At 39.8% G+C, this 22,500-nt stretch overlaps 1 protein-coding gene across 1 annotated transcript in view; it reads left to right on the top strand.

Annotated features, from left to right (window-relative positions):
* Nucleotides 1–22,500, top strand: part of hiw (highwire) — a 1,788,684-nt gene that overhangs the window by 1,691,631 nt on the left and 74,553 nt on the right. The window contains 1 exon segment of the mRNA XM_067112237.1: nucleotides 11,159–11,344. Within this exon segment, the coding sequence (XP_066968338.1) occupies nucleotides 11,159–11,344 (186 nt within the window).

The raw sequence follows: 22,500 nt of genomic DNA on the forward strand, positions 1-22,500 counted from the left end.
GCCATGAGCAAACAGAATTTCAGTGTCCAAAAAAAACAAGAAAAGATAACTATAAATAACTAGACCCTGAAACGAACCAAAAAAAAAAAAAAAAAATAGGACTACAACTGTAATCACAGAACCCACCAATGGGTTGATACAACAATATTATAAAGTTTACCATACACCTCTAATATGCCCACAGAACTCCATGGTCTCCATGCGCCTCATTTAACATAGATGATCTCGGCATTGCCAAAATTCCAACCACTAATTACGCTGAACCGCCACACTTGCATACAGGGAAAAACAACAAAAGGCTGAAATTAGACAAACAAAATCTATAAAACTCTACGGACAAGCGTCCTCCCATGTTAAAAACCCCCCAAATCACGTACCCAGGAAACCATCAAATAAAATGAAAAGAGAATAAAAGTGCATAAGAAAAGGAAGGAAAAAAAAAAGAAAATAACCCATAAATTCCCCTTTAAGCTGTCCTCTTGATCTCAGATATGTGTCAACCTGGACAACCCCATTTTTTCATCTTGAACAACAAACCTGTTCCCTTTTTTTATTTCCATAACCTGAAATGGACCCTCAAACTTAGGCCCTAATTTGTAATTCAACTGATTTTTTACATTTATTTCACAAAAACCCTATCACCCATAGGAACTTTAATATTATCTGACTTAGAATTGCTCCTGTCAACCATTTCCTGCGTCTTCAACTCAAGATTCCTAGCAAGGCGCGCATATCTCTCCTTAGCAGTAGAGACCAACGATGTAACTGTATCATCATGAGGAGATGGAATAGATAAGAAATCGAATGTGCCTCATGCTGGATAACGAAACACCGCCTCAACAGGAGACGTCGCAATAGTATTGCTAACCATAGTATTAATACTATGCGGGACCTTTGCGACATACCGATCCCAGTTCACATCATTAACCCTTACAGTGATTCTGAGAGCCTCAGGTACCTTGCTATTGACCCGTTCATATAACCCATGGGCTTCTGGTCTATACGGAATAATAGTTACTTTCCAAATTCCCATAACCTCCGCAAGAGACTTGTAACGTCTTATTCACAAATTCTCTCCCATTATCTGTAATAAGTATCTAAGGAATCCCATAACGAAAAACATACCCCCTGAAAACTGCAACTGCTACCTCCTCTGCTGCCTTATGCTTCAAAGAGAAAATCTCCACAAACCTAGTTGATTCATCCACAATAGCCAACAAATGTCTGTGGCCATAACTAGACTCTCAGAAATTGGAAAGAACATCCATATGGATGCGTTGGAAAGGCCTACTGAGGATAGGAAACGAACCCAATTTATATGAAGTAACCCTTGCTGGCTTGCATGTACTGCACACTGAACATCCCCTCACAAAATCCTCCACTGATGCAAGGATGTTCTTCCAAAAAAACTTCCCCCGTACATTGTGATATGTCTTCTCAATACCCAGATGTGGACTACCTAACCTACAATGAACAATATCCAAAACCGTATGTACTAGGCTCTTTGGGACAACTATCTGTGTTGTATCTCCTTTATCCTCACTACTCCACAGCTTATACTTAATTTTCCTAACCAACAAATTACCCTCTAACTCTAGACCTGCAAAAGGCAACCTATAAGCTTTCTAACCTATTCCCCCTCGAAGAAACGCCTTTGCGTCTGCCAAAATTTCACCCTCATCCTGTTTAGCCTCCACTAAACTAATATCCCAGCCTATGCAATCACCGGACACATAACAAACACAAGAACCATCCGAACTGTAAAAACTCCTACTAATGGCATCAGCTACGACATTATGTCTGCTTTCTATATACCTAAGCTTGGCGTCAAATCCCTAATTGTCAAAAACCACCTAGCTCTCTTAGGAGAAAGATCTGGCCTATTAAAAAGATCCAGCAACGACTTATGATCTGTAAGAACCTCAGCTTTGTTCCCCAACAATAACATCTCAAAATGAACCAAATTAGACATTACCGCAAACGCTTCCTTGTCGGTTGTGCACAGACATCTCATTACTCCCTTGCGACTTAAACTTCCTGCTGTAGAATGCAATAGGATGCAATTTACCCTCAAATTTCTGCATAAGGCAAGCTCCTATGCCATTGTGACTGGCATCTGTCACCAGCGTGAAAGGTTGCTCGAAATCTGGAAACGTCAGCACCGGGGGACTCATTAAAGCCTCTATAATTTTTTGAAAGGCCAGCTGTTTCCCCTTAGCCAACACAAACTGCTTGTGATCCCTCAACACGTCTGTCAAAGGAGACGACAGGGTGGAAAAACCTTTCGCAAACCTATGGAAAAATCCCCCCATGCCCAAGAAAGAACTAAATCTGCCTCTTATTTTTAGGATTAGGAAAGTCCATGATCGCCCTAACCTTGCCCCCATTTATCCTGACACCTTCCTTAGAAATAACATGACCCAAATATACTATCTGCTTCTTCAAGAAATCACACTTGGCTAATGTAATTTTCAAACCTGCTAACCTAAGCCTCCTAAGAACCTCTGTAAGTACCTGTAAATGTTTCTCTACAGAATCAGTGGCAATCAAGATATCCATATAAATGTAAATGCACTTCCCTAATAATCCATGCAGAACTGTATTTGCTAATCTCATAAAAGTCATAGGGCTACCCGACAAACCAAACGGCATCCGCGTTAACTCATAATGTCCCTTTGGTAAAGAAAAAGCAGTATACTTGCGACTCTCCTCACTAAGAGGAAACTGCAAAAACCCCTGCATTAGATCAGTTGCAGAGTAAATATTTTTACCCCCAATTTCCACAAACAAATCCAGCAAACACGCCACAGGATAGTGGTCCGGGATCGACTTATCATTCAACTTATGAAAATCCACACAAACATATACTGAGCCATCCCTCTTAGGCACCGCTAACAATAGAAAATTAAAAGGTGAGGAACTGGGCCTAATTTTACTTTCCTCTTCCCACTTATTGACCTCTTGCTCTACCTGTTCCCTAATCTTAAAAGGAATCCTAAATGAAGGGAGAAAAATAGGCTTAGTCTCATCCTCTAAATGAACCTTGTGTTCTAACACATCAGTTAGCCCCAACTTATCCCCTTTAAGAGCAACAGCATCTGCAAACTCAGCCAGAATATCTTCCACCCCCTCCATATACTCTTATAATCAGGATTAGCTAAATGATATCTAAAAACCTGTCTCCTGACGTGTAATTCTGCCTCTGGAAATTCATTGTTGTCCTCTACAATAGCAACCGAATTATTTTCATCAACCCACTCTTCAAAATCTACCACATATGTATCCTTCTGATATCTCCAAACTGAATCATTACAGTTTAGTAACACTACCCAAGTAACCCCTGTATTGGACACATTGCTTATAGAAACTGTACTCACCATGCCCCTGAGCTTCTCACTACCCTCACTCACACAAACCGGTCTGGGAATTTTCTCGTCTTTCACTCGGACTTTCACCAGAGCAACCATACCTGGGCCCAAAACCACATCTTCTGATGAAATACCTATATAACACTTCTTCCCCTCAGAAACATATTCAGTATCAGCCCATACACTGTTATCAACACCCGATCCCTCATCATCATCCCCTTTAATCTCATCAATTTCCTTGTATGGGACCAAAACCCCGGGTACCCCAACAGTCATACTGCTTACCCCCATGTGAACGGAGATTCTGTTTTGCCGGAACACCGGATGACCCAATAACAATGCATTCCCCAAAGCAGCCCCTCATAAACCAAAAATGGCTCTATAAAAACTTTACTTCCCAATGACAAACAAATGTCTGCACAACCCAAAACACTCAACCTATTTGCTTGAACTTCACACACTGTTTCTCTTCAGTAGGCCTCAAACAGTGAGCAGAGAACATCGATTGATATAAACCATAATTCATCAGATTAATAGACGCACCAGTATCAATAAATACCGAGACATCGACAGCACACACAAAACCTTTCACAATTGGCTTCAGCTCCAAGGGCTCAGCCAGAAGGCCTATATCACAGAAAACACCCATCACCCTTTCCCCTTTTGCTGTTCTGCCCTCCAGAAATTCTGCTGGTCCATAGATACTCTTGAAAAACCCACTCGAGGAGGTCTTCTATTAGAAATGCCAGAACTCTGAGGCGTACTTCTAAATTCACCCCGTTTAAGAACCGGACAAAACTGCCAACTGTGCTGTGAAGTCTTGCAGACACCACAATTTCTCACCTTGCAACATTTTTTGGTGTGATCCTGCCTGTTACAGTTAAAGCAGTGGACCTACGACACTGAACCCACAGAGCCCCTACTATCCTCTGTCTTGGCACACAACCCCGTAGAAGGGAAACTAGAATCACCTTGTGGCTGGTGCATTGGAATAGCTCCGGAAGCCTTTGATTTGACTGGGTGTCTCGAATTTACGTTAGCTCTATTCCCTGGGCATTCTTGCCCTCAATTAGTTACTGGTTGTGACAATACAGTACATAATGAGGTGGCAACCATCTGGTGGTAGGTTGGTTGGACGAACTCGTGCCGTGTCTCGTATCACTACTTCGACCTTCACAGATGAGACTATGGTGTCTGGCATTACACAATTTACAATTTACTTTACTGCTACAAGTCTTACTGCTATGGCCTTTAGTGAAACAATTAAAACAACATTGCAATATGACTAGTTGTCGTTTCTTCGTGGCGCCATTAGGATATTTGGTACAATTAAAGGGTGAATGATTTCCATTAAAAAATGGACATGCTTTGTTATGTGAAGCATTTGAGTCTAACACGGTATTCTGACCTTCGTTATGTAGACTTTCCCCCCTCTGAAGGGTATTGTCTTCCGAGCCACGAATAAGGAAATCAAGTGCAATGAACTATTCATTTAGATCACACTTTTGCAAATACGCAACGACTTTCTGATGAACTCGCCCCTGAGACAATTTTTGACAAATTAGACTCGGTAGCATTCCTTGGTCTAATGCAGACCCACTCAGTCTCTTGATTTGCTCGATCAGTACGGTCAGTTCAGTACGGAAGCCTTTTAATTCCTTACAGTTACATTTCGGCACAAAGGATCAGCTAATTGCCAATGCAAGATTACCAAGGTCTGATGGTCGTTCCTATAATATTTTTTCTGTAACTCCCGCGCTACTTCGTAATTTCCCGCCATTACACTTAGAGATTGCACCACTCTAAGTGGCTTGCCTTACAGGGATCCCAATACACGTGAGCTTCGCCACGTCGTCCAATGTCTGTGCAGTTATGGACATGTACGTCAAATAATTCTTGGAAGTTACTGAACTCGCTCTTCTCTCCCTTGAACGTGGGCAGAGGCAATTCCTTCAATTTAGGCAATCGGGTTGTGGGTTGGTTTGCGGGTGTAAGAGTCTCAATTTGACTCGTAAGTAGCGTGGTCACTCCCACTACCGCACACGATTATGCGTTAATGTTTCTAATTTGCTCGTGCTAGATATATACAAAGTTCTCAACTGCTGTTCGTCAGCTTGAATTCTGTTCAACAAGTTCTGATACACAGTGACATGATGTAACTCGAGGAGTATCCCTTGAGCACGTACCAGATTGTCATCTAGGAGGCCCAAGATGGCTTCTATTTGGGCTTCGTTGCTGGCCGCCATTTTGTGAATGTGTGGGAGGGTGACTACTTATTTACATTAACTTAATCTGTAGATGAAAAAAGGAGTGTACTTGGCAAACAACTCAAATGGGTTAGAAGGAAATGACGCCAGCCCAAGTTACGTTATGTTACTCTTACCAAACAGTTAAAAGCAATACACAGCCCCCTGTCCTAGTTAACTCTGGCATACTCACTCGCCTCAGATGAGTCCCATTATTCGATTCAAGAATATGCCTCTGACATGAGTATCAAAGTGCACTTGGTCAGACATTCTTCTGGCTCGATAACCTACGGGGTTCATGGGAATGTGGTGTAAGCCATAATGTTTTCTACATGTGCAATACCAGCAGATTCTTGTGTTCAGAGTCTTTACCCAGGCGTTATACTCGGATGGATTGATACGAAAACGGTTCATTTCGCTATACAGCCGTTCTTCTGCGTTACAGATGGCCACAGTTGTAGTGATCGACCTGACTCTTTCAATGAACACCTTGAGTCTATCCCACACGGTATCTGCAGATTCCTTAGCTAAATCATTTCCCCGAGGTACAGAACAGCCAAATTATACCTCCTGTTCTAGAAGGGAAGCTCGCTAGATTCTAGGCTAGCTATCAGGCTTCTGGGCCTACGATAAATGTCAATTTCTACACCCTCATTCTTGGGCAAATGGGCTGGCAGCTGTGAGTGCCCTGCCACCAAAACTCTGAATATCATGCCTTGCCCAATTCCCATGGGGACTAGCACTTGGGTTGATCCAGTTCGAAGGACCACTAAAATGTCGGGAATTTCCCCGACAGATGTCACTGTATTTTTGTTGTGCTGACAGACTGCACGATCAACCCACAAACTACAAAAGTGGCTTAGCCCCCATGCAAGGATAAATGAGTCATGTACCAGGTTTTCTCAATTAATTTACAAAAATAAAACCATCTCAATCATCATCCTTACATAACAATCACACAAAACCCCGCAAAAAATGCACCAATGAACTTACAATCTCTGCACCTGCAACACGAAACACATGGGCTACACGATTGCCCTCAACTTCAAAAAACCACTGGAATTTAACCACAACTAACACAACGCCACCGCAGTACACAAACGCCCAAACAGTTATTCTTATCCAATCATTCTCATTACAACTAGAAGGCATCCACCGATATCAACGGGTGGGTGTAGCCTGCGTGACACAACCATTAGAGTGGCAGCAACATGAACCCTGTTATGCATTGGTATAATTCATAATCTGTGTGATTTGAACTTTTTTTCTTATGTTGCTTAGCTCAAAGCATGGTGTGATATGGTTAACATTGCCCTCAATGACAGCTCGCTTAACATGAACCTCGGACTGGTCAAAATAACTACTTCTGCAGCATTATAACAGTAGACCTAATAAGCTCAACAGTCATAACAAAAAATATTTCAAAGTAGGAATATGAATTTCAACAAGTTTTCTTTGAATGTTGAAGTTTTATGCTGTGTTCAAGCTCTGTATATTGTGAAGTGATTTATAGGCCTAAAAAATTAATCTAAGCCCTCTGAGTTGTAATCTCTGGCACTAAAGAATTTTTTTGTAGAGATTACCTGTTCTTTGAAGAATAAAAGATGATGATGATTTTAATTATATGGAGAAGATGGCTATTAATCGAAATATCTATTAATGTTAATATCAAGGCCTATGGAATACTTGTTATTTAACTGGCTTAAATATAAATAACTGGCTTAAAATATTATTTTCTTAAAAGTCCTTCTGCTCACATATGGTGTATAATTTATTCATTCATAAGGTAACTTGTAGTGTAAGAATGTGTAGATAACTTCATATGCTTTGTGACCAGAATTGTTAATATAGAGATATGAATGCTAAGTGTAATGTATTTATAGTAAGTAAAGAAATCTAACAACCTAGGTCTAGGAACAAAATTTTGGCTTTAACAAAAGTAATTGCATAGGCGAATAGTTGCTAGTAAGCATAATTTTTGAAGCGGTTAACAAATGTAAGATAAATAATTTTATTTTTATGCATATCCAAATATTCCTCTAACAAATATAAAATAAATGGTTTCAAGATAATTTCATTGTTGCTACTCACTGTAGACCTATGTTACACCAGGTGGTTCATGTTGCTGCCACTCTAATGGTTGCGTCACACAGGCTCCGCCCACCCGTTGATGTCAGTGGAGGCCTTCTAGCCAGAGTAACACTTTCGTATTTACTTATTTAAATTTTTTCAGCTTTGTGGCATAGAAACAATCAAATAGGACTATTTCAAAATTTATGGTTGCATTGCAAGCAATATTGTTATAAAAATTTTTTCCTTTTTTATTATTTTAACATTTGAACTGAGTTTTGATGACATTTTTGTGTTGAACACATTGGTGATGAGTGAACGAAAGTTTGGAAAATGTTTCGTAACTGTTTTCCCAAATTTTGGCTACACATGATTTTTCTGAGTTTTTAAATATATGCCAGATTTCACTCTATGAAACATACAATACTGTACCCTTATTGTTTGAAGTAATTGCGTTTTCGTATTGAAATAAGAAAAATATGGCGCATGTTAGGTTGCCAGTTTGTGAATTTTGAACAAAATCCTATGCAATCGTGTCGTATCACTTAAGAGCATAGTTGTACCTCAGAAAGGGGCAACTCAATGCCACCAACTCAACACTGCTGACTCACCATCGCCGACTTGCCACCGGCCAACTCAGCACCAGAAGAACTCAACGTCAGGACAACTCAGTGCCAGGACAACTCACCACAAGCCAAGTCAGGGCTAATGAACATTTCAGAACAATGGTTTGCTCGTCAACTTGTCAACCTCTTTTGTCAAAAATCACTTGAAACAATCTAAATACTTTTGTCAAAAGTATTTTAGATTGTTTCAAGTGATTCGTAGCAGGAATTCTCGATATACAGAGAATTCATAGCTCCATCAAGGTGTTTGTTGTTATAGTGCGCTTATCTCTTAGATTGGCTTTGAGATGTGGAAATGTTGAAAGCTGGTTTTGTGAAAAAAATTAGTTTTCATCACACCCAAAATGGAGATAGATCAAATTCTTAGTTAAAGAGGAAGAAAAAAATGTGCACGCCAAGTCCATTTATTTATATTTGATAAGTTTAGTAAAAGAGACAACAGTAAAAAACTTTGGTATTGTGACCAAGGCTCTGAGTGCAAAGCAAGGATTCATATGAAATTTTGAGCAGTTAGCAAGGAGGTAAACAAGCATTCCCACAATTTGTCAGCAGCCATTGTAGAAGTAAGTGAAGTGCACACAGCCTTGAAACGTCGTGCTGAAGACACTGTTGAAGCCAAGTGCAGTAATAAGTGAAGTACTATTAACAAATGTATCTCAGGTTATACTGGGATCATTGCCAGGTGCTTCAACCATGAGGAAAACGATTAAACCCAAAAGGGAAGCCGTAAGCCCTCCCCTTCCGAATCCTGTACATCTTCAAGAGTTAGAGTTGCCGCACAAGTACAAAATCGATATTCCAGGAGAAGGAAGAGAAGAAAATTTCTTGATTGGCGATAGTGATTCCAGATACACAGAATGTTGCTTTTTGGAAGAGAAAGTTGGCTGCAGCCTTTACATTCATCTGATACTTGGTATGCCGAAGGAACTTCTAAAATAGCACCAAGATTATTTTTGCAGGTGTACACTATTCTTGCAAAGAAATTTGATGGAGTTATTCCGATTATCTGTGCTCTTTTGGCAAACAAACAGCGATCAACTTATGCAAAGATGTTTGAAATGCTCAAAATGTCGAGCCTGCGCTAAACCCACCATCTATTATTTGCAACTTTGAGCAGGCAGCCTTTACAGCCATGAAAGAAGTATTTCGAGACATTGAAATAAAAAGATGTTTTTTCCATTTATCACAAAATATGCACAAAAAGATAACTACCACGGCTTTTACATCTATGTACAACAACGATGCGATGCCAGCTTTGCACTGAAAGCCAAGATGATAGTAATTTTAGCATTTGTTCCTCTTCTAGATATTGATACTTATATTGATGCATTCTCTAAGGACATACCTGAAGAACTTGCAGCATTATTGAATTGGTTCGAAGAGAACTATATTGGAAGACCAAATCGACATGGGACCAGTAGAAAAACTCCTTTCTTCCCCCCCCCAAATGTGGAATTTTTACGAGAGAACGTTGCACTAGGAAGATCGGACAAATAACCCTGCTGAAGCAGCAAATAGAAGACTGCAAACAGAGCTGGGGATGGAGCACCCCATAATATAATGTGGAGATTCATTACAGGGCTGCAGAGGGTGCAAAGCTGAGATACATTTTTCGAGCAGTTGATTGGAGATCACCCCCTCCCCCTAAATTGAAGAAGTATGTGAAGGTAGATGACAGAATTTTGCAGATTGTGTCTTCATTTTCACAACGATCTTTCACCGAGTATTTAAGAGGAATTGCATACAATTTTCAGTACATTTTTAAATTAGAATTTAAGTCATGTATTAAAAATGAATCCTTAATAAATTACTTTTATTCGGGTTTAAAAAGCTGTTATAAAATTATCATTAATAAATTAATTTTATTTGTTTTTAAAAAATCAACGAAAAATTCGTTGAGTTGGCCGGTGGTGAGTTGTCCTGGAGGGAGTTGAGTTGTTCTGGCGCTGAGTTGGCAGTGGTGAGTCGGCGGTGATAAGTCGTCCTGCACCCGCTGTACCTGTACCTAGACCCATCCTGTAGTGTAGTGTATTGTACTTCCGCTGCCAATTTTTCTGTGCAACTTACTCTGAAAATGGAGGGAAAGTAAATAGAGGAGAATGGGAGTATTTTGGTTAGTTGAATGATATGCATACAGTTCTCATTTAAAAGTAAAAGTTATGTCTGATAACTTAACTTATCTTATTTTTCCTCATCTTTTTTACATGTAAATAATTCAAAGTATGGTGTTGGTTTTGATCCAGAGTCCAATTTGGCAGTTTTCTTTCTGCATTAGGTTGGTATTTGTAGTAACTGATGAAAGCAGATTACTTAGTTCATGGTAAAAGCTGAAACCTGGAGAAAAAAGATTTGAGTTTATATTGAATGGCTGTGTTTTTAATGATTAAACTTTGGTTAATTTTGTAGGTTTCATTGAAGAGTATTCTCTTGTAACATAATAAGGATAATATAGTTCCCTTCCTACCTGACTTTATATTATGTTAAAAGGTGTGCTCTCTGCATTAGGTCTTTGACAAATGTACCATGTATTATTGTCAGAATTATTTGATTTTGATTATATTTTTAAGTTATAGCCAATAAGTAATTGTGTAAATTGAGTAAGAGGTCCACATTTTATACCAAATGTAGATTTGAAAATAAAGTACATATAGTCTACTTGCTGCAGATTGTCATGTTTTTGAACATTCATCAATAAATCTTTTTAATGGAAAATCTCAGCGAACAATCATATGGGCAACAGTTTTCCTCTAATGTAGGCTTAATCATATATAGGTATAAATTAAGTGTAGTTATAAGTTTAAACGTTCTTTGATATAAAGTTTATTACATATTTTTTTTATCTTTACAGGAATACAGTAGGGAAGCCTGTACTCGAAGTCATGATTGTGGCCATTTATGTGGTGGTTTAAAGGGTGAAAGTTCCTGCTTGCCCTGTCTTCATGGTTGTTCTAACATACCCTCCCTCAAACAGGATGCTGATGATATGTGCATGATCTGCTTTTCGGAGGCACTTTCTGCTGCACCGGCAATTCAGGTACTGAGGTTCATTCAAAATTTTGTTATTCAGTACTTCTCTATGTGGCTGATAGCTTGATGAATATAGTAATGTTGGTCATTAAATGCTAGAAGACAGCTTCTCTGATATTACATATACATATATATATATATATATATATATATATATATATATATATATATATATATATATATATATATATATATATATATTTATGCATCAGCCAGGAGGAAGGTGAAAGGAAATGACATGAACTAAGTGCTTTCGTGTATTTCCACACCTCATCAGAGTTCAGGTACAAGTGACCATCACATGTCTCCAGTGATTTGTTGCAACACACACACACACACACACACACACACACACACACATATATATATATATATATATATATATATATATATATATATATATATATATATATATATATATATATATATATATATATATATATATATTGAATTTCTTCATTAATGGTCTAGAAATAAGACCGGAACCAGTCAGGATCTACACCTAGTGTTCCAGTTTTTCCTTTGTATATGAGATATATTTATATATTTATATATATATATATATATATATATATAAACTGTATATATATGTATATGTGTGTGTGTATTTACAGATTGAGTCTCTTTGGAGGGATGAAAGGGAGGTTTATATTAAATTACTACCGGAGGGGCCAAAAGAGAACACCAAGCTGTAAACAAAATAAAGGTGAACGTGAGGAACTTACCTTATTGTACCAGTTTGATAAAAGAATAGAAGGTCGCCATAGGAATGAGTCAATTGTTACATTACAATGAATTCATTTACACATGAAGCAATTAAATGAGGCTGGAACTGAGTATCCAGCAGGTAATCGAACTTAATGAAAATGAAAATTACGGTGACGTAAATGGCATGTCTCAAATTGGAAAGCGTGATGAGGCCTGTAATAATTTCCGTAATTGGCTTTGTGTGCAACTGGGGAAATGCTATCCCGACTTCCTTGGTTTCAGAGATGGCAGTATTCTTTACGGATTTGATTCACAAGGGCAGAGGTTCGACTGAGCAGAGCGTGGTTGAACTCCTGGAAAAAAAGCCAGGGTTAGCGATTTAGCACAGATAATTTCTCTCACATGAATCTATGCACTATGGAGGAATTGATCACTTGAGTTACTTATATTAATTGGCCCTTAATTTGCACTATGGAGGGAATATTTGAGTACTAATCACTGAATTAAATTAGGTTGGTTTCAAAGCAAGTCATGGGGCGATTCACGGGCTGCTTGGTGAGTAGGTTGACTTAACAAAGGGGCTGCATTTTAGGAGAATAAAAATTGAGATTTGGAGAAATGAAAAAAAAAAAAAGAATTCATGGAGAGAAAGGAGCTGGCTTATTGACTAATTGCAGTTGACATACCTCGGGCCTGTAGATGCTTTGTGCTGAACATTTAAGGCTTGGCCGATCAACGTGGTTAGTCGTCACCAGTGGAATAGGGAAAAAATGCTTGTGTGTATTGGTTGCTGGTTGTGCGTGGAGTGTGTGGGTGTGAGAAAGGCCAGGCTCTCCTTCCAGATTGTTTTGCTTTGGATTGTAGGCCTAGGTCGATCTGCAAAGGTCATACAGCCAGCAAAAGAGTGGAGAAAATTGAGTCTTATGGTTACTTAGAGGTTAAGTTCCTCTCTACCTCACAGCCTGGATTCGCCTCCATCCCTAACGGACTGGCCACTCCTACATATCGCGTGATGGGGGTGGGGGTTGCTATTGTGCTACCCCAGGTCAGCTGAGGTGTGACTTTCCTCTACATGAGTTCAAAACAAGGCGCTAACTGTCCTTCTTAATTCAAAATACGTGTTGGCCGACTTTGCCCACCATGTTGTCTTGGCCTAACAGTCAAATGAAAGGTGGTTTTAATGCCCAAAATAATTTATTTCTAGCTGCCTGACGAGGGAGGAAAGTAAATCCTTGACAATATACATATATCCCGATATGAGTCAGAAATAATTATATATATATATATATATATGTGTATATATATATATATATATATATATATATATATATATATATATATATATATATATATATATATATATATATATGTACAGTATATATATATATATTTCTGACTCATATCGATATATGTATATTGTCGATGATTTACTTTTCTCTCTAAATCAAGCAGCTAGGAAATAAATTATTTTAGGAATTAAACCACCTTTCATTTGACTGTTAGGCCAAGACAACATAAATATATAATATATATATTTATATATATATATATATATATATATATATATATATACATACAAATATACAAATACTTACATACATACATATATATATATATATATATATATATATATATATATATATATATATATATATATATATATATATATATATGTGTGTGTGTGTGTGTATGTATTATATATATAAATATTTTTATTTATTTATTTATTTTTGTTTATTTATTTTATATATATTACATATATATATTATATATATATATATATATATATATATATATATATATATATATATATATATATATATATATATATATATATATATATTCTTATGAGTATTGGTGCAGTTGCAATTCTTATCTTGTTGGGGTTGCTTCTGACCGGGGAACCAATACGTCGTTATACAAGAAAAGATTTATCTAAGTGAGAATTCAATAAGGGAAGGTCTCATGAGTGAAATTCCAGGTCTGAGTTAATTACATGTATTTACAGAAATCAGAAGAATAAATTACAGGGAGCCGTATACGCTATGCTCTTGGCACTTTCAGCTAATAATGAGACAATTAAAATGAGCTTGAGGCCTGGTTGATGGATGTAGAGACACAGAAGGATACAGATGTTCTGCAGCATTCCTACACCCCTTCTGTAATGTATGGAGAAGGAACACAATCACTGGGTGAACCAACATACAGTCTATGGGAGTGCTGAAGGCTCAAGGTGGAATATCAGGATATGTTCAGTTAAATTACCGACAAATTTCAGGCTCTAGCAGAATGCAAGGGGAAAAGGAAAAGGAAATGTGCTAAGAGTAATAGATAAATAGCTGAACACTCTCCACCAAACAGTACCTTTACTCCTTCAACCCTTAGTGGACGGATTGAGCTTCAATGTGAAGTAAAACAGGTTTGGGGAGGTGAATGGATTGCGCCTCAGTGTGAAGCAGAATTACGCACCACTGTTATGGTAATAATGATTCGAAACAAAGGTTCCAATACTTCTATATGCTATAAATTCACTAATGACAATTTTTATACAGACGTGAGAGTTAGGCCAGTATCAGTAATGCTTGTGACTTCAAGGGAGAAGGTACTGCATCTCTCTCTCTCTCTCACGAGTCTTTTTGTAAATTTGCTTGTAAATATACGAAGGGGTTGCTGTTGTTTCTTGTTTTTGTCTTTTACAATAGTATGTCGGTTGTAAATGTAATTTTACAAAGAAAATTGCAAGGAAATATTAGAAAAAGCATGTAAAAGTAAAAAAAAAGTTACTGAATCTTCCCTCTCGTAAATTTACGTGAATATTTTACAACAAATATGCAAAAAAAATTTTACTGCTTTTATTTCTTATCTGCTTTGATATTGTGTGAGTAGTAATAATAATTGTACAAAATCCAACAAACTTATTAGAAAAAACGTATATAAGTTGGTAAAATTTACGATTGTCTTGTAAATGAGGCCCCACAAGGGGTTGTAAATAGTAATTTTCAACTACTCGTGGAAGGAAGGGAAAATTTTTTAGAATTTTTTTTATTTATACAGGGTGAATGTACGTGCCATTCTCTTTCTATTGATGTGATTTTTTTTTCATTTTGCCGACCTCAAAGTTTCCCCGGTCTGGGGTGCTGCACATTGATAAATTATGCCGTCCCTGAAGGGTTAACGAAACTCCTTGGTTGCAGAATAAAAGTGGCTCTCAGACGAGGGGGACTTTCTACACGTGGCACTTCAGGTAGCACACAGATGGTAAGGTGATAGTCCTGACAAATAGATTGAGCGAGAGGAGGTCACGCTTAGTTGCATGTCACTGGTTCAGTCTGTTGGCTGCTTCTGCCTCCCGACACTGGTTTCACCTCTTACTAGACCTAGCTCTCTCACTGGCTTTCATAGCCCCAAACAATTCAGGTGCCCTGGCTGTAGAGGGGAGGGTGATCCCTGTTAATTCCTGCTTTGAGCATTTTCATGTTTCAGCTTGGGAACATTGATCCTGTGTGGGAAGAAGAGGGATCTGCCAGAGAACGAGTGGCTTAGGAAAAACAGCTTAAGTTGAGCGCTTTGTGGAGGCTTAGTGAGGGAAAGTACTGACCCTGACTCATTTAATGGGCAAAACTTAATTTACAGGGAAGTGTCTTAAGGCCGCTCCCTGATCTGGGTGCTATTTCCCCGAGTTTGAGCATAAAGGGATGCAAAGAAGTGAATACTTCTAGCAGCTCCCCCTACAAGTAGACATTATCAGCCCAAAATGCTTACAGTTTACTGCCCTTCTCCTCGAGCCTTTGCAAAGCGCTTTAGATTAACATTATATAAAGGTGACTGCTTTGAATAATGAACAACTGTTGAGTTGGCATGCATGAATACTTAGGCAGCTCTTGCAAAGTTTAATACTACTTTGTGTAACTTTTACTATAAAATGGATTTAACTTGTGGTTAAGCCACTTATGCAAATGATACAGTAGTGATACTTAAGGTATTACAAATACGGGACAATGTTGCATGGATATAGGCTAGGACGGATTTCTGCCGGTTAGGGTAGAGACCCGACTTAGTTAAAATTAAGTACAATTTCCTACAAGTCAAAAAGCCTTTGTACATTCGTGTGGCTACTCGGTGAGTGCCATGCCACCTTGCTTAGGTGGTGGCACTGCACCAGGTGTGGCAGTAGTGTCATCAGGGCTTAGTGGCTCTGTGATAAACAATTAATTTTCCCTTTAGAGAGTTGTTAAAATTTGTTACGTAAGTAATTGCATGAAAGGAAGGTTAAAGACTTGGAGTACCAGAGGGTCTGGCAGTTAACACTGCATTGGTCGGAGTGTGATGCTTAGTAGGGGTGTTAGGCAAGGTAAACAGTTAGTGGTTACAAGGCTTAAAGTTAATTTACAAAGGATTATAGTTACAAGAGAAAAGTAAGTTACACATTTACAAAGAGTGAGAGTAAAGTGAGTAACCTGACATCTGACTCTAGTTGAGTGCCAAGGTACTCAAAGTTGGGCACTGTGCCAGCGGGGCATGGGTGCAAGGAGAGCTCGGTGTCTCTCGTAGGCTCCCTGGACTTTGTATGCTTCTGGCCTTTCTTCCTTGAACCTCTTTTAGGTTGATGGTTTAACCTTTTAGGAGGAGTTGGTGAACCCGAGTCCAAGGGAGGCGCTGAAGTGCAACCTGTTCCGGCTGCTGCAACAACTGAAGCAGGGGCAGTGCCAACAATTTCTACAATCTGCCATTGCAGTTCCTTAAGCTCTGCCACCAGCTGAGATATGGAAGAATTTTTCATCAAAATCTCATTTTCGGAAGACTGGGAAAGAGAAGAAGTAGTCTTTGTGGGCGTGCCAGGTTCGCAGGTAACAATGACCAACTCAGGCATGGGTTGCTAGGCTGCGCCAGGGGGTGAGCTTCCACTGAGGTCAGGGGAATACGGAAGGGACCCTAGTAAACTTTGGGTTGGCTCTCTTACTGACACTGGGGTAGCTGGGCCATGCCGGGCAAACAGAGGGGGCCGGACTGGGATCTCCTGAAGGGAGACCTACTGTGTGCTCTGGCACTGACACTAAGGCAGGACCAGGCACAGGAATCAAATCTGAAATTGGCTTAACGTTCGGGATGGATGGAGCGTGGCACTGCTCAGGACACTGAAGTGGCACTGGCAGGGAAATTGAGGCAAGTTTTGGATCTCCTGACGGGAGATCTACGGTGTGCTCTGGCACTGGCACTAATGCAGGGTCAGGCACAAGATTCAAATTTGGTAAGGGCTTATTGACGGAGACAGATGGAGCCTGGAACTACTCAGGGCACTCAGGGGTTACTGTCAGTGGTTCTGAGGCAAGTCTGTGAGGACTATTTGTACCTGGAGGGAACTGTAAGGGGGTCAGAACCCATGAGTTGTCTTGAGTTAGGTGGGGACAGAGTGTCCTGTCCCAGAAGGTCATAGCCCCCAGGAAGATAATTTGCTAGTGCAAGTGTGCAGAGCTTGGTTCTGTGGGGCCTGGTGACCCTCAAACAAACTGTTGGGAGAATTAGTTTTACCTGATTAATACTCTCAATGGTGATGAGTTTATGTTTTTCAATTTTAGTCCCATAAGGGACCTTGTCTTCTCGTATCAGGGATATTTGCTCGCCAGTGTCTTCAGATGCTTTGACCTGGCGTGCGGGGTAGCTACCTTGAGGAGGCACCATAAATATAGGACCCTCGGCTGGAGGGTATAAAGATGGATTGGTAACTGCCATGGCAATGGCAGGTGCAGCTGCTTTGCTAGGGCAATTGTCCCAGAGGACGGAGTGTCCATAGACTTTACATGTAGAGCAATAAATTTTATCTAAGTCCTTTTGAGGAGCTGGTGAAGTTGAGGATGTTGCTTGGGTTGATCAGGGGTTGGGATTGCAGCAACTCCTCCCTTAGATCAGCACTGGGATTCCAAGTGCCCCTTCCTTTTGCAATGAGTGCAGACAGGAATTTTGGAAGAGGAACCCATTCTTTGGTTGGGCTTGCAATGAGGTGTGACATGGGGAATAATCTTCTGATCCAGGGAACTGGTGGAAGGATGATAAGTGTCCCAATCGTCTGCCAAGCGGCAGCACTCCTTGAATGTGGTGGGACATCGCTTGCTTAGGTAGGTAGCCAGTGAACTCAGGGTGTAGTAGAAAAAATCTTCCAGCTGCATGCACTCGAAAAATTCCTCAAATGTTGTGATGTCAAGGGCTTCCAGCCAAAGTTTAGCAGCTTGAGTCTTATGATAGACCCAATCTTTCCAAGAGTGACCCGCTTCCTTTGGTTGGCGACACCAACATTGTCTCCAGCGTTCAGGGGTAATTTTGTAGGTCTAGATGACGGCCTTCCTGACTTCTTCCAGGTCCCCCTGATCGTCACTGGTTAAGGAGCAGAAAGCGACTAGGCCCTTGCTTCCCATGTGTTTGCCAAGGATCAGGAGATTTCTGCTGCAGTAGGCTCGAAATTTGTGAAGATGCATTCCATTTTTTCGAGCCAGGCCTCAGGTTCGGCATCATTCCACTTTGGAATTAGTGAGTTTATACTGTTGATGGTGGATTGTGGAGTGGGATTAATTGATTAATTGTGGGTTATCTGGCGTCACAACTACCAGGGTCACCGACGCCGTTGTGGAGTGGGATGCTCAGTCCTGTGTTGGGTGAGTGCCATGGCACTCTCCCAGTGAGACTCTTCAAGCACTAGCTCATGATTGCGCTGGTTTTCCCTTTCGTATTTTTCTAATTCAGCAAGGGCTCTTTTCTCCTGGGCCAAGGCTAATTCGAACTGTCTTTGCTTCCGTGCCTCTACTTCTTTCTCCTGTCTCTCCAGTTCAGCGAGGGCTCTTTTCTCCTGGGCCATGGCTAGCTCAAACTGCCGTTGCTTCTTTCTCCTTTCTTTCTTCTTCTCTCGCCTTCTTTTCTTCTTCTCTCGCCTTCATAGCAACAGCTACCTGTTCTTGGACACATGTGTTCAGTTGCTCCCCCCTGAGGTTCAGCCTCTTACCAATTTCCAGGAAGGCTCTGTAGTTGTCAGCAGACATGTGGCTGCGGTTGTTGTGGGCCTAAGGTTCCAATCAAGGTGTAAAGTAGGTAGATTGTTAGCTGTGCAAGCAATTGCATGGAATGGAAATGGCACTCTGCTTTGGCAGGGTGTGGTTATGCCAGGGTGTGAGCCAATGGGAGGCCCCATTCATAAATGAGATAGTAACTGTGGTAGGCTCCTCAGTAATGGGAGTGTCCCCTTGGTAGGTTGGCACTAGCACTAAAGGTGAAATCGTTCCAGAGAACTAATTGATGGATCCGCAGGGTGGAAATGGATGGCACTAGGCCTAATGCTAATTGCTGTAATTCGGGCAAGGGCATATAAATGCTGTGCAGTGCTCCCTAATAAAAGGGGTGGCACTGGGGGCGTTCCTTGGCGCAAGTAGGTAGCACTTGAGGGCTCAAATGGGTTACCTAAATGCAGATAAGGTGAAGGATATGCTGTTGGCACTCAGTGCCAAGAGACACAGGTGCAGTTTGTGTTACAGAACACAGTTATTGGTGGTGGTAGTTAAGGTGCTGTGATCTGGAGGGCCAGATATGTGATACTCACAGCATGGATGGTCGTGGTAACATGGTGCAAACTTAGCGAGAAGTGCAGAATCTGCGGGCACTCAGCTGTGCAGTGAACCACTGCTGAAGTTAGGAGGAATGTGCGAAACTTTTGTGTCATGGAAAATGCTCTGTAGGTAACGTACAAATGACAGTTGCTATTTGCTGAATGCAGTAGTTCAGTTCCAAAGAATGGGTTTGTTGTTCAAGAGAATTTTTCTGGCATGTTCCAAAGAATGGTAATTTTGTTCCGAAGAATGGCAATTTGTTCTGAAGAATGGCAGTTTTTTCCAAAGAATGGCAATTTGTTCAGAAGAACAGTAATTTGTTCTGAAGAATGCCAAGACACTGCAAAAATGGTATGCATGCGGGGAGTAAGTTCAGTGACTGAATTTACGGCACTGTTGAGTGCAGGCTCGTTCCAGGAATCGAGTAGAAATGTGCTCTCGATACAAAATATTCAAAGAGCTTGGATGTGTACAGTACCACTAAAGTAAAAAGCGTGTGAATGCTGTATTTAATGAAGTAAAAGCTTGAATGGGTTTGCAAGAATGCTGTAGTTTATTTATAGCAAACCAGACTTCCAGTTATTAAGTGCTTATACTTGTAAGTTAGGGTTGTCTTGTTTCAGCAAGTAGTAAATACAAATATTATTTGTAAATATAAATAATAATGATTACAATATAAAAATGTTCATGCTGGTAATGTTACTCATAATTTAAAGGTTTAAAGTCTTATCTCAGATGTAGTGAAGGTATCATCAAGGATTGATTATGCTTGTTACAAGAGTGGATTCTTATTAAAGAATTAGTGACGTTGTAAAAAAGTATGATGATCGTGTGTGTGAGAATGGGATACGCTAAAACCTTGGAATGGCTAATGACAGCTGACAGCTTACACAAAATGGCTGTTCATGGAAATGACAGGTAAGGGAGACATCACTATGCGAGCAGCCAGTCAAATGAAAGCAGATGTTGGTATGCGAATCTGCTAATCTTGCTGCCAAAACAAGCATGAACTTTTCTGTGTTTACAAGGTACTACGACTGTTAGCTTGAAATGAATTTATACACGAGCATATGCAAAGTTACTAACACTCAAAATACAAAATGATAATTCGCAGTGACTAGGAATTTCAAAATTAGAACGTTAATTCTTATATAAGTGAAAGCAGGCAGTGAGAGGGTTGTTGTGGGCGGCTCACGCGCACCAGCTCATGGCTACCACCAAATATACAGCGTAGGTTGACAGATACAACTTTCCTAATTAAGCAGTATTGAAAATTTCTGCTATACAAATGGAGAGAAATTTTGCACTTTTCTCGCAAGTTAACACTGTTCACTTCCTGGCTAGATAAAACATGCACATTGCCAACATTAAGTAGAATAGTCCCTAAATAGTCTACCTTAACTGGCAACACTCCTACCTCAGTCGAATTAATGTAATTCCTAACGCCCAAGCTCGCACAGCGCTCGTGAGCATGCAATCTAAAATTGAAATCTATAATTTCTAGTCACAAATTTACAAACAACAAATGTGTAAATGAATACTTATACTGTATAACCTCAATCCAACTGTAATGCTCATAAATGTAAATGGAGATTTATGTTAATTGGCTCATCTAAATTCACAAGTCCAGTGTAGCAGTGATTCACTAAGCTAATCACTGGAATCTTGCACTGGGATGTTATGAGTGTTGGTGCAATTTCAATTCTTACCTTGTTGGGGGTGCTTCTGACTGGGGACCAATATGTCTTAATACAAGAAAAGATTTATCTAAGTGAGAATTCAATGAGGGAAGGTGTCAGGAGAGAAATTTTGTGTATGAATTAATTACATGTATTTACAGAAATCTGAAGAATAAATCACAGGGAACTGTATATGTTAGGCTTTCAGAATAAATCACAGGGAACTGTATATGCTAGGCTCTTGGCACTTTCAGGTTAAAATTTAAAATAGACATATTTAAGAGTGCCAATCAGTTAATAATAAGACATAATTAAAATCAGCTTGAGGCTTGATTGATGGATGTAGGGGCACAGAAGGATACAGATGTTCTACAGTGTTCATACACCCCTTCTGTAATGATTGGAGAAGGAATATGATCACTGGGTGAACTGATACATAGTCTAATCATTATATGGGAGTGCTGAAGGATCAAGGAGGAACGTCAGGATATGTTCAGTTAAATTACTGACAAATGCATGGGGAAAAGGAACAGGAAATGAGGTAAGAGTAATAGATAAATGGCCGAGCACTCTCCACTGCACAGTACTTTTATTCCTTTAGCAAAGCCTCTGTTGCAGAATAAAGTGGCTCTCAGACAAGGAGGACTTTTACACGTGGCACTTTAGGTAGCACTTGGATGTTAAGGTGATCGGCCTGACAAAGAGATCAAGTGAGAGCTTGGATGTCATGCTCATTTGCATGTCACTGGCTCAGTCTATTGGCTGCTTCTGCCTCCCGACACTGGTGTCAGCTCTTACTAGACATAGCTTTTTCACTGGCTTTCATAGCCCCAAACAATTCAGGTGCCCTGGCTGAGGAGGATGATCCCTGTTAATTCCTGCTTTGGGCATTTTCATGTTTCAGCCTGGGAACATTGATCCTGTGTGGGAAGAAGAGGGATCTGCCAGAGAACTAGTGTCTTGGGAAAAGCAGCTTAAGTTAAGTGCTTTGCAGAGGCTTAGTGAGGGAAAGTACTGACCTTGACTCATTTAATGGGAAAAACTTAATTTACAGGCAAGCATCTTAAGGCTGATTCCTGATCTGGGTGTTATTTCCCCGAGTTTGATCATAAAGGGATGCCAAGAAGTGAATACTTTAGCAGCAATATATATATATATATATATATATATATATATATATATATATA

Source organism: Macrobrachium rosenbergii, chromosome 2 (assembly GCF_040412425.1).
Source record: "Macrobrachium rosenbergii isolate ZJJX-2024 chromosome 2, ASM4041242v1, whole genome shotgun sequence".
Taxonomy (NCBI): Eukaryota; Metazoa; Arthropoda; class Malacostraca; order Decapoda; family Palaemonidae; genus Macrobrachium; species Macrobrachium rosenbergii.